The 13,853-nt window shown below is 38.7% G+C and overlaps 1 protein-coding gene across 5 annotated transcripts in view; it reads left to right on the top strand.

The window, feature by feature from the left end:
* The window catches only part of wdr64 (WD repeat domain 64), a 98,915-nt gene that overhangs the window by 42,318 nt on the left and 42,744 nt on the right, over positions 1–13,853 (top strand). For all 5 annotated transcript variants that reach the window (XM_062975049.1, XM_062975041.1, XM_062975045.1 and 2 more), the window contains 4 exons: positions 5,595–5,721; positions 9,171–9,319; positions 9,616–9,739; positions 11,128–11,300. In XM_062975049.1, coding sequence (XP_062831119.1) covers positions 5,595–5,721; positions 9,171–9,319; positions 9,616–9,739; positions 11,128–11,300 — 573 coding nt within the window. The remainder of the gene's footprint in view (positions 1–5,594; positions 5,722–9,170; positions 9,320–9,615; positions 9,740–11,127; positions 11,301–13,853) is intronic.

Genomic DNA, 13,853 nt, shown 5'->3' with positions numbered 1-13,853 from the left:
AAAATAAAGTTGTTGTTGTTGTTAGATTGGATTGGCATGAGGTGTAGACACAGTGAAACAGATTGATTAGCTGAATTATCCAATTGCAATGCAGTTGAGCCATGTCTACTCACCCAAATCGCTAGGAAACCACCATGGCATGGCAGCTGAGGAAGTCCCTGGCACACTGCCATGTTGTTGTTTTTTGTTACCTAGATTACACAGACCCAGACCCCAAAGCTGCTCCTACAAACTCAAAGTTCCTTAAGGGGACACATAATCAGCATGCCAATGTAGATGATACCACTGGCAACGCCCTGACAATGACTAGAAAAAGCCATTGAAACAAGTAGGACTTCCTCCCCAAAATAGCCTTTTGTCACTAATTTTGGTGACATGATTTGCTGTTGATTAATATTAAGTAGTGGGTTGGGGAGGAGTGCCATAAAAATGTGGTCATTGCGGGAATGTTGTTTCATACCACTAAAATTACCTTTAAGTATATGAAGAGCCAGAGCATATGTTGCACACTTCTATATAAGAGAGAGATCCAAATCCAAAGTTTCAAAAAGCAACTGTGCCATATGCATTTGTAGATGTCCAAATCTTTAATCCTATCCATAGTTCAAGCATCCTGTGGATACCAATGTGATTGACATACATGAAAGCATGTTCAGGAAAGCAGCTCTAGCCAAAACCATTTAATTTCATATTACTTCCTCACGTCCTCTTTTGCAATGTCTGGTCTAGCCATCAATGTTTTAAGTCTATAACCAATCCGTCATATTTGTCAACTGGCCAATATAGCCTGGAACTAACTAATAGAGTTTCATTCAAAAATGTTGATGACTCTCCTATATTAGTGGAGGTATCTGTGTGTTGCCAAGTTGACTCTGATTTAAGGTGACTCTAATATAGGACTTTCTTGATAAGATTGATTTTGTGGAAGTTTGCCTTGCTTCTGGTCTGAAAGACTGTGATTTCCTCACCCTGGAGACTTGAGCATTTCCATGGACGAGCAGGAGTTTGCACCCTTTTCCGTCCCGTAAGACTCCCGTATACTGCCCCTATATCAGAGAACAAAATGTATTATCAAACTATTGAGTTTCTCACTGCCTGCAAATAGTACCTCAGGCAGGGTCAAAACGGATCAGAGAAATTAGAGGAGTGATGATATCATACCAAGCATTTTATATCATTGATCATTACTGAAGAGAAAGGAAGGAACAAACTGTTGCTCTTTTGGATTACAACTGTGCGTCATCTCTAATGTCTAGCTTTGACTTCATAAATATAATCTATATACTCACGTATAAGTCTAAAACTTTTTTTAACCAAAAAACCAAATCAACTTATCTGTGGATCAGCAGAAGAACTGTACCTTAACTCTTATTAAAAAGGAGCCATCCCTTGTCTGAGTCAAGTGGCAAAAAGCAACTGTTTAGTCCATCCTGGGAGAACCTAAAATCAGCACTAATACCCTCTCCTCTCTTCACTATGACTCTGCTTCTGGCCTTTTTGAATCCCTAGGCAGGGAAATGGTGGGTCAGCAATGGTGCTTTCCACTCTCTGCAGAATGACTCTTGACATATCAATGGGTCATATGAAAATCCATAGTTTTGCCCCCACACCTCTCCTTGACTTATACATGAGGTTGACTTATACATGACTACATATGGTAGCTTGCAATTTGCCTTATCGGAACTATCCTCTTGTGACTGCAAAGTCTTACTAAGGACCCCAATGCATAGTGAACACACATCAGAAATAAAACAGGTAGTTTGTGACAGATGTGTTAATATAAAGATATTAGGCAGCCATCTGGCTCTCAGGATGAGCCCAAACGTTAATCGGATTAACTCTATTTCTGGCAAACAGAATATGTAATTTAATAAATTGCATATTAAACAAATGTTCTTTGCTTTGAAATGTCTCTTGAAACACCACATAGAATTTTAAAACAATGGGTAGTTTGATGCCATGAATTGCTGTGATGTTATGCCCAAAAACTGAAAAATAGGACTTTGAAGAATTGCAGTTTTCAGAATTTTCCAAGCAGCCTGGCCAATGGCCACACTGGCCAGGGGGTTCTTTGACTTACATTCCCAAAAGTAAAGTTTTTCAAGTACTGATAGAAAATTTGTGGAGTATTTATCTACAACACAAATATTTAAGAAACCACAGAACTTGAGGTTGCTTCACTTACCTTGCAATAATATGATCCTTGCAACTCTTTATTACCTAGGAACATGCTTATGTTTCAACTTAGATATTAATTTTAATTCCATTAATTAGTTGCATATTATTAATTAATTTGTAGCTGGTGAGCATAGTATCCAGCTGTCAATCAAACCTTGAACTGAATAGTGCTAACAGTGTAATTAGGCCAACATAACTCTTATGATGGTACAATTCTTTTGACGCAGTCATTATAACCTTTGTTTCCCCCCCTTTTCTTGAAGTCAAATTGCAAAATACGTATCATTGAAATACATGATTAGAGCTGAACTGGTTTTCTGTTAGTCCTCTGTCAAACAAAAGGAATCAACATTGCTGGGCAAATTATTGTGGTGCCAAGTGATGTTAGTTGTTTTAAAGTCAAAATGCCTACACTGCCATTTATGAAATGATTGAAAGTAATATTGATTTTAACCCAGTTATTGCTGCTTTGTTTGTTTGTTTAATTAGGATGTCGCCTTTCCCCCAGAGTGAGATAGAAGACAGTTCCAAATCACAACAAATTTACAGTAACATTTTAAACCAATTAAATCGGTTCATTTAAAAATCTATTTTAAAATATATAAAAGTTTTGAAAGATAAATAAAACATCTCAATAAAATAAATCTCCTCATACATTAAAAGGCTACTTGAACAGGAAAGTCTGTCTGCTAGAAAAAGGAGAACATCCTAACCTCCAAAGGAAGGGAAATCCAGAGAATGGGAGCAGCTACTGAGAAGTTGTCTCATATCCTCACCAATCATGGCAGGACTGAGAGAAAGCCCTCCTCTGATGATCATAGAGTTCTGGCAGGTTCATGTCAGAAGATATAGTCTTTCATCAAATCTACTGGAATTGATAAAACTGAAAGCATTATTTTACATTCATTTAGTTTATTCTGACACCTGGTGAAAGGGGGTCTGGCTTCAGTCAAACACACTGCAGTCTTATCCACATGATGGTACTGTAGTGCTCCTTGTGCAGAGTAGCCTTTAATAACAGTGCTGAAACATAGCCATTAGGAACCTTGAGGTGGCTAAGTATATGCATTACGCTATACCAATATGGTGTTAGTTGCATTGGCTATCTACTGATTTCCAAGCTTGATTTAAAATGCTGTTAAAGACCTCCGTGGTTTGAACCCAGGTCACCTGAAGGACCATCTACATCTGTGACCTAGGGCTACATGAAGCTCTCCTGTTTGTGTCTCACACTAACCCTCTCATCACATTTCTCCCTGACAGTTTCATTGAAAGCATCTTTCCCTGGTGCCACTAACAGTGCAGAAAGTCAAGAACGGTGTGGGTAGGTGGGCAGAGAAGGGTTTTTATTGCATTTTAGAACACTTCCTCTGTGAATCTTTGTTGGAATAGGGTCCCATAGATGTGGGAGTATCCCTGAAAAAGTTCCTTCTCCTCATGCCGACCAACCAAAATAATTGCCTGGATAACCACTTGAGAAAAGACTGCAAAGATGATTTCAAAGCATGTGCAGATTGGTACACATGGAGGTCCTTCAAGTAATCTGCTTCCTTTTATTTAGAACCTTCAAGTTCAAAACAAAACGTGCACTTTGAATTAAGTCCAGATATGTCCTAGCAACCAGTGTGGCCAGTGCTTGGCTAGCCCTGGTCTATGATTTGTGCAGTACCACACCTCTGTCAAAAATAGGGTCTGGTGGCTAAATAGCTTCCATGTAGCCAAGAGTAGCTACAGGAGAAGCAGTATTAAAATTAAGAATGGTTAAATCATGCTGACAATACAGGACCTACCAGCAACATCTGCCTGGAGTAGTACTGATTTCACATGTTCTGACCCTCCTGGCTCTCTGAATATGTGAGGGGCTGCATTTTGTGAAGTTTCTGAACCATCTGCAAAGAAAACCCACGTTACAAAAATCTAATTGGATGCCATTAGGACATGGGTAGCAGCGACAAGTATTTTCTTTCTAAATATGGATGCAGTTCATATTCTAGATTGAGATATAAAATGTACAGCTGTTATATGATCCAAGATAGCTACCTGTGCTTTATTGGTAATACCAAGTCTAGGAGAATGCAAAACTGTGGTTTAGTCTCTTCAATAAAGCTCAATCTCATCCACAACCAGCTACACACTTCAAAGTAGACTACCCGGTTTTCCTCCACAGTTCCTCCACTTTTTTGATATTATGTTATGTATTGGCATAAAAGTTCAGGCCTGTCTTCATTAAACTAGCAGTGAAAATGTTTTAAACATAGCATCAGTGTAGTCTACTGAGTTACATATATAGTGAGCCCTTGTTATCCAGTGAGGTTTGCTTCCAGGAAACACACACACACACACACACACACACCCTGGCGCCACCGCCACCCCATAAACACCAAATGCCATCTCAGCCAATCACAGGCTAGTTTTTCCCTCCACCAAATAATAAAATTAACATTTACTTTTGAGAATTTTTCCCATCTGTATTTTCGCACATTTTATTTGCTTGCAATATAATGTGACATGGTCTAAACAGCTTCTGTTTTTTCTTTGAAACTAAGAAAAGGAAACATTTACACAAAAGGCATTGCTATCTCCAGTTAAATGGTATCGTATATACATGTATAAATTGACCTCATGTATAAGTCAAGGACTGCTTTCACTACCATTTTTCCTCCCAGCCATTCAAAAAAGCCAGAAAGAGTGCTGCTGCAGCATCCACACCTGCCTCCAAAAGACAAGAGTTCTTTCTCCCACCCTGGACCTTACACAGATATATAAACCTCCCTTGCCTAGTTTCCAACAGACCTCACAATGTTTGATGTGGGTGAAACGTCAGGAGAGAAAGCTTCTGAAACATGGCCATATAGCCCGAAAGACAATAACCAAATGGTTCCTTTTTCGATAGTTACAGTACTGACATTAACTCATGGAACTCTGATGGGTTTTTCTGAGTTGATATTTTGACTAAAATTTCTAGACTTATATGTGTGTATGTAGAGCAGTTGTATTTTATTTTTTGTATTACTGGTGCTACATAAGATGTCTGAACCATGTAAATAGATTGTGCAATAGATTCGCTCACATAAAGTCAATCCCTGCCTCTTTTGGTCATGGTGCACTTTACACAAAAAGGCTGCAACCCCCCCCCCCCCCCCCCGGAACACTAAGGGACAGACTAGCATCACAGTATCATGTGACTTTTCACAGTGGAATAAGGTTGTAAGAAATAAAGTGCAACACAGATGTATCTTCCATCACATCTCTGATGTATAGCAGAAGAAGCAGTGTAATGGAAAAGTATCTTATCAATCCATTTCATTTTGTACGTAATTGTCAAAGCTTTGTAGAATGGAAGGCAATTTACATACATTTCCTGTCTGCCCACTGAATTTTTGTGTATCAAGATGACGTATCTCCCTTTTTTTCAGATTTTTAGAGTATGGGATATCCAGACCCTTTCACTAATGCAGGTCTTCCATGACAGTCAAGCAGGGCCCAGAGAGGCGCAGATCTTTGCCATGCTATTTGACAATAACCACGGTACACTGATTACAGGTATATTTTACTGATTGCTTTGTGAATGCTAGATAAACCGGTATGCTTGTACCTGATGAAAAAAACATATTAGTATCTTCGAGTGATATTGTTTGTGGATGGCAAGATGTCACAACTGTTTTTTCTCAAACTGCAATTGAGGACAGTAAATTTAAGAGCTATATATACTAAAATGTGGGTGTTGAACTGCAACTCCCATCAGCCATAGCAAGTATAGTCAATTATCAGGAATGTTGGGAAATACAATCCAACATCAGCTAAAGGACAGCATTTTGTCATCCTCTGCACCAATGGTTTGAACATATATCTGCTTGGTCTCCATAAGGTATTGGGTAGATGCACCTATATTTAGTGCATGCGAACAATGGTCAGGTGTTATCACAGCTCCCTGCAGCATGTTTTTATCTTGGCATAAATGCATTTTGCACATATTAAGGAAAGTGGACATTCACAGATAATATCTAACGTTTGTCCCCTTTTGTTGCAAAATTGATGGACTTTGATTCAGCATAAGGCAAATGTCATTTGTTGTATCCTCTCTGTTTTTATGGAAGGGGAATATTTAGAATCTATTTCTCAGCAGTGATTCATCAGCAGTAATGTTCACAGATTGCTACACAGCTATGATGTGTATTACCAAAATCTGGTTTATGATGCATATTGCTATTTCTGGTGGCCTTTTTTTCGTGTAAGGAGTGACTTGAGAAACTGCAAGTCGCTTCTGGTGTGAAAGAATTGGCGGTCTGCAAGGACATAGCCCAGGGGATGCCCAAATGTTTTGATGTTTTTATCATCCTTGTGGGAGGCTTCTCACATGTCCCCGCATGGAGCTGGAGCTGATAGAGGAAACTCATTCGTGTTCTAACTGGATTGGATTCAAACCGGCAACCTTCAGGTCAGCAACCCAACCTTCAAGTCATAAATCCTGCCAGCACAAGGGTTTGACCCACTGCACCACCAAGGGCTCCAGAAACCACAATCTGAATCCAGGGTTTATTGCTGGATTATGAACTCTTATTAAACTGTGGCTTGCCATAAATGTTCAAAGCTGGATCAATGGCTGGTACCTAGTTTGCTTTCCCCACTTCCCCCTGACTAAAAAAAAAAAAAAACCTTGATAAACAGGTCAAAAGAGAAACACATTTTAAAACACATTTGCAGATCTATCTCTTCTAGCAGGCCTACCCAGCCAGTTTAAATCACACATTTTAAACTTGCATCTTATGTTTAATTTTTGTTCTGTGTATTTTAACATATATTTTGTAGAAATATGTTTTAGTTTGTGTATTTTATAGAATGTTTTTAGATGATTATGTATTTTTAGCAATGTTGTAACCCGCTGTGAGCCACAAGGAGAGGTGAATAAGAAATAAAATTGTTGTTGTTAAACAAACCATAAATGGAGTAAATAAGCCATGATTTGGTTATCTGTCATGCAATCTATGGTTTAAGTGAAAATGCAACACAACCATTACAACTGTGACACGCAGATGTGCCCATAATATGTTATTTGAATTAACTACAACCCACAGCCTTACAATCTGGCAGAGATACATTGGTATATATTAATATTAATGTGCCAGCATTAAATGGCAGATTGTTGGCTAGTGTTACAGCAGTAGCTGCATGTTCCCATATTTTTATTTTATTTATTTGAATTGTGTCCTAAAGATATATGGATACATAAATGTATATGTGTGTGTGTGTGCATGCATACACATATAAGAGAAAGAATATATGCATGTAAAAGACAATATCAGTTGCAAGATTGTGTTAATCTTACTTGAAAATGTAAGAAAACAATATAAATGTTTACATCTCTCTTTTTAAACTTCCTGTATTTAATTTGATTTGTTAACATATTTAAAAAGAGATGAGTACTTCAGATAAGTGCATAAGACAAAGAAAACCAGTTACATTGGGCACAGTAGTGCTCCATAGTGTGCCAGTCACAACAATAGTGTTTATCCTGTGATCAGCTAGTTGTAATTGGAAACTGCAGCTACTACATCATGTATGAGTCCTAAATGGACTAACTCAGCCAGGTAACTCTGAAATGCTTTGATGGGAAGTCCCTTTGAATTGAATTAGCTTAGATGCTGGTTTGATCTTCAGCATTCCAAAGAAGCTCTGCTTATTTTAGATCAGCGCTTCTCAAACTGGGGGTTGGGACCCCTGGGGGGTTGCGAGGAGAGTGTCAGAGGGGTTGCCAAATACCATCAGAAAACACATATTTCTGATGGTCTTAGGAACCCCTTTGGCAGAAAAGGTTGAAGATTTCTCTGCCTGTCCTCTCCTTCCTTTTTGGAAACAGATGGCAAATGCTCCCACCAAAAGCTCCCCTCCTGCTGTGATTGACTGGCCTCTCAGCTAGCCTCTCCACCAAGGGGAGGGCTATTTCTAAGACTCCAAGCAGGGAGGGGAGAGCATGTGTGCTCAGTGCATGGCAGCGTGGCACACATGCGCGGGAGAGCATGCAAGGATGGAGGGAGGCTCGCACCAGCAAGTCCCTTCAAGACATTGGGGAAAGCACCCTCGCAATGTGGGACTGAGAGTGGTCCAGCAGCATCAGGAGGAGCAGCAGCAGCAGCAAAAGTACCTTAGGTAATTTGTAATGCTATTTATTAGAAAAAGTCAGTATTTCTTGTTTTTTATTAATGCTCCCATTAGAAAATGCATAAGGATATGGGTAAACTACAAATCCCAAAATTGTGGGTCAATCCTCCCTAAATCCCACCACTATTCACAGTTGGCCATGCTGGGTCTGTGTGCCAAGTTTGGTCCGAATCCATCATTGTTTGAGTCCACAGTGCTCTCTGGATATACAGCTCCAAAACTCAAGGTCAATGCCCAGCAAACCCTTCCAGTATTTTCTGTTGGTCATGGGAGTTCTGTGTGCCAAGATTGGTTCAATTCCATTGTTGGTGGAGTTCAGAATGATATTTGATTGTAGGTTAACTATAAATCCCAGCAACTATAACTCCCAAATGACAAAATCAGTCCCTCAACCCCACCAGTATTGAAATTTGGGCGTATCAGATATTTGTGCCAAATTTGGTCCAGTGAATGAAAATATATCCTGCATATCAGATATTTACATTAGGGTTCATAGCAGTAGCAAAATTACAGTGATGAAGTAGCAACTAAAATAATTTTATGGTTGGGAGTCACCACAACATGAAGAACTATATTAAGGGGTCGCAGCATTAGGAAGATTGAGAACCACTGTTTTAGAGGTAACAGTGGTACCTTATATCCGCATCACTAAAACAAATCTTATACTATTAATATAAATTGATGAAATATACAATGTTTTTTAGCACCTTTCAGTGTTGGTCTTAAAGCAATCTATACTTAATATTATGATTTGGTTTGCATGTTTTCCAGGATGGCTGATGGAGTGTATGTTGATAAACAATAAACAACTGTGTGTATTGTACAATTCACAGGGTCAGCTGTCATTGATATCTATCCTCTGACCCGGATGATACAAGACACCAAACAGGTCCCCCAGACACATGAGCGGAACATCAATGTACTAGTTTACAACAAAGCTTTTCACCAAGTCCTTACTATCTGTTCTGAGTCTGTAGTAAGGGTGAGTACATAACTAGTAGCCTTTCAAATCACAGTCAATTTATTTTGTATAACTATATATTTTATTTGTTAAAGCATATATATCCCTCCCTATATCCAAAGATCTCATGGCGGCTTACAATAAAATAACTTTAAAAGGGAGAGTGAAACCAAAACAAAAGGTTAAGAATTTGATTCTGGGGGGGGGGGGGGTTGATAGTCCCCCTTTTACTTCAGTATTTAGTTTGGGTACAGAAAGTGACAGATATAGATATAGAATTTAGGTTGATCTGAATATATAATGTGCTTTATTTTTAGGTATGGGAATTGGAAACAGGGCAATTAATATACCAGATTGAGAATGCTCATGGGTCTAATGTTGAAGTTACATGTGCAGCAGTTGATAACAATGGGTTTCACCTTGCCACAGGAGCATGCGATGGTAAATAATGAAATATAATTTGTATGTAACAATGTCTAGGTTTAAAAGAATTAATTTTTGTGACGAGAACTGTGATGTTACAAATAAATGCATGAATAAATAATTAAATTTACCTTCACAATTATGACTTTACAATTAAGGCTAGTTGATGCCTGTTTTGTATGTATAAGATTACTGGTTGCTCTCAAAAACTGGTTTTTATGAAACCAGATTAAACATTTTACATCCTTTATCCCATTGCTCAGTCATGGAAAGTACTTATGCCAAAACCGATAGCTCACAATATTGTCAGCACTGAATGAAGATGTTTCATACAAGAGGTGGTGGTGGATAATGATGGAGCCTGCTTTATGTAGGGCATAACTGTATCAGATACATTTCTCTAATAATGTCAAACAGTTGTGGTAGTGCTAGCAAACTTGAGCGCTATTGTCTCTTCTTATAGTGGGAAGTGGGTTTCTGAAATCAAGGGATATCAGTTAGGAGGATAGGTTGATCACATCCACTCTGATGTAATATCAGAATAATGTTTGTGTAACGGCTGATTTCCCACAAACGTATCCCATGTGAAACTCAGATTTGATCTTCACAGAAAAATAAACAAGTGGGTAAACTCTCTGGTTTCTTCCATTTTATTTCACACCATTAAACATTCATACTTCAACATCCTTGCACAGCAATAGTATCAGGGGAAAACTTTCAAAACTCTCTCGTTTCTGATGGACAGAATAAAGAAGATAGGAGTCCATGAGACCAAATCAAATCTCCAAGTATTTCATTGATGTCATTTTAAAATACTTCCAATTTGATTTATGGATTTACTATTATGCTAGGCTTACTTTGAAAGACATATTATGGAAAATACTTCTTATAGATACATTATAAATAAAACTCTCACAGGGTAAATCGAACTGGTAGTGAGTAAAGTGGCTCAATGCTTTTTCTCCTAGACTCCCAACCAAATCTAAACTGCTGCACAGATCAGCTATTGTGTTTGCCCTGCTGGAAAAAGCTTTTTTGAGACTTGCCTCCCCCATCTCAGCCTTTTTTTTTTTTTTTGTATCTTTTGGGGTACTGCTTGGATATTGGTACTTTTTTTTGCTCTGAAGTTGATTTCATTTAAAACATTTAATAGGATTTTATAGTAACAACAGCCTACAATTTTAAAAGACAAATAAATTTCAAAATAATTAACCTGTGCATCCATTCCAGGCATGATCCCAAGGCATTGATACATAATGCATTCCTAAAATTATCTCACCTGAGATATTTGAATGATTGTGGTTACCATGAAAATGACAGCCTTCTTTTTTCTTCCTTTTTTTCTTTCTCTCTTTCCTCCTCTTGTTCTTTCTCACTCTACTCCCCCTGCCTTTTGTTTGTTTTAGGGACTGTCAAAACATGGGATTTTGGAAGTGGACAGGAACTTAAAGTTTTGCCTCTAGGCAAGGAAATAAATGATAATGAACATTGGCTGTTGCAGTTGGTTTACCTGAATGCTAGTGAGAATAGACATGTAATCCTGGCCTTGGAGTACAGCGGGATTATCAAAATTATTCAGGTTTTGTTAATAGTTCTTTTAAAATATATGGTAGTTTATGTTAAATATGCCATTTTCAGTTCTGAAAACCAGTTTTATAAGAGGCTAGACTTGCCAGTGGTAAAGATATGGAAATATTTCTATTTATTTAGCTCTACAGCTGACTTCTCAGTATCATAAATGTACAGTACAATTTTATGCATGTTCATTTACAAATAAATACCATTGTATTCAATGAGATTTACTATGAAAGAAGTGTGCTTAATGCTTACAGTTAGGACCTTACTATATCAGCACTTGTAATGGCTAGTCAGCAACTGTATTGTCCGTTTGTCAAAGGTTTATAGCCTTTTCTGTTGCAACTAGAATTGAAACTAGAATATTCCCAATCTATGTACATAAAAATGTAATGTGCCGTTTTACTATGGAGTAAACAGCAAAACCACTGAACCAAATCACACCAAATTTGGCCACAAAAGACACAGTCACCCAGTCTATGTCTTTCAAACAAAAAAACCTAGAAAAATAAAGCCCAAATTAGAGGATGAGCAAGAGCTGTTTTCCCCCCTTTAGAAACAGCTCAGAAAGGTAGGCCCTGCCCCCTTTAGGCCCCACCCACTTCATATCCTAGCAATTCCCTCCGCCAAAATGGCATCCAGGGCACAGGCAGAGTGCACCTAGGCCTCATCTACACTGCCTATAAAAAACAGATTATCTGATTTGGATTATATGGCAGTGTAGACTCAGGTACCTCCCATACAGCAATATAACCCAGAATGCCAAGGTACATAATCCACAGTATCTGCTTTGAACTGGATTATCTTGAGTCCACACTGCCATATAACCCAGTTCAGTGTGGATTTTATACAGCTGTGTAGAAGGGGCCTCATATAATCCAGTTCTAAGCAGATAATATAAGATTATAAATATAATATATAATATTTACTGTGGTATAATAATACAGAACAATATCTCTAAAATCAGGACAGTAAATAAAGAACAACACTCTGAAAACAGGGAAATTTCAGACAGGAAACAATCAGGGACAGCTAACACCTCCCAACAAAGGATACCCCCAGGCAGGAAGTATTCAAGCTTTGAAGACTATTAATTGCTATTCAATCTGGGCAACCAATGGTTCTACAAGGTAGAAAGCAGCCAGGCTTTTAAGCTGCAAGACTGTTCAAGCTGACCCAACAATGATTCCCCTACAAAGGAAGCAGCCAGGCTTCAAAGTGGGTATTTGATTGAGGGTGCTACTCCAGCTCACCAAACAAGGATTCCCCTAGCTAAAACACAACCAGGCATTGAAGCTGCAAGGCTATTCAGTGCAATTCAACCAGACCAACAAAAGATTAACATTGGTAGAAGGCAGCCAGGCTTTGAAGCAGTGAGGCTATTCATTGCTATTCTAGCAGCCCAAAAAACCATTCCCCTAGAATGCAGGTACCCAGACTTCCAAGCAGCAAGCCTATTCCATTGTATTCCAGCTCACCAAACAAGGATTCCCATAAGAAGAAAATGGCCAGGCTTTGAGGCTGCAAGGCTATTCACTACTATTTCACCTGGCCAACAAATGATTCCTATAAGCTACAGCAACGCGTGGCCGGGCACAGCTAATATGTATACATCAATTCATAGGGCTGCTAAAGGTAGGGTGGGCAAGGTATAGGTCTCCTAGACACTTTAACCAGTGCTGGAAATGATGAGGAATGCAGAGAGCTGCAATACAACATCTGTACAAGAGATTCCCAAGTTTATTTAGCCTATTGCTCCCTTTTCAGAAAAAAAACTTACTTCTTTAAGTGAACAAACAGAAAGATGCAGCTGACAACCTTGCATGCTTTTATGTATCTATATTTCTACAACATTGTAAAGAAAGTTGTGATGGCACACCCAAGCCTTAGGGAAAACTGTGGTGTCTGGCTTTACTCAGGGGCTATCTGAATATCTTCTATCAAGATCAAGACCCTGAGCATACAGAGGCAGTTTAGGCAAGGTGAAGGTTAACTAAAACGAGTTTACCGAAAACAGGTAGAACAAAGGGCTAATTCTACCCGAGACTAGTGTATGATAACTTAAAACAATACATTACAAAAGGAGATTTAGCTGGTTGCAGTAATCTCTCTGTGATCCTCGAAAGTCTTTTGCCTCTGATGTAAAGCGATGGATTATAAACTGGTGCTTATAAGCTCTCTTGGTCTTCTACTTTGTGAAAATGGGGCTGACAGCTTCTGTTGTCTCTGGGACTGCTGGTATATGAATACTGCTAAATGCAGTAGTTTACTAAGGCTAAGGATGCCTGTTTTGGATTGCTAGGCCTAGGATTTCCAAACAAAAATCAAGCCTGTAGTCTCTATAGCCTCTATAGCTCTACTGCAGAAAAGGGAGGAGTCCAGCGAAGGAGCTCGATACAGGCAAAAGGAACAGACCAACTAAGGCTGGCCTCTAGGGAGATTTTATGCTCCATTCCAAAACTAATACAAATTAGTACACTATTGGAAAAACCTTTGAACAGGGGGAACTAAAGCAAAGGAGAGAAAAGGCAGAGACAAGACTTCACAAAAGTGATGT

The sequence above is a fragment of the Anolis carolinensis genome, chromosome 1 (assembly GCF_035594765.1).
Source record: "Anolis carolinensis isolate JA03-04 chromosome 1, rAnoCar3.1.pri, whole genome shotgun sequence".
Taxonomy (NCBI): Eukaryota; Metazoa; Chordata; class Lepidosauria; order Squamata; family Dactyloidae; genus Anolis; species Anolis carolinensis.
Note: the sequence above shows the minus strand (reverse complement) of the source record. Positions and strands in the feature narration are given on the sequence as shown.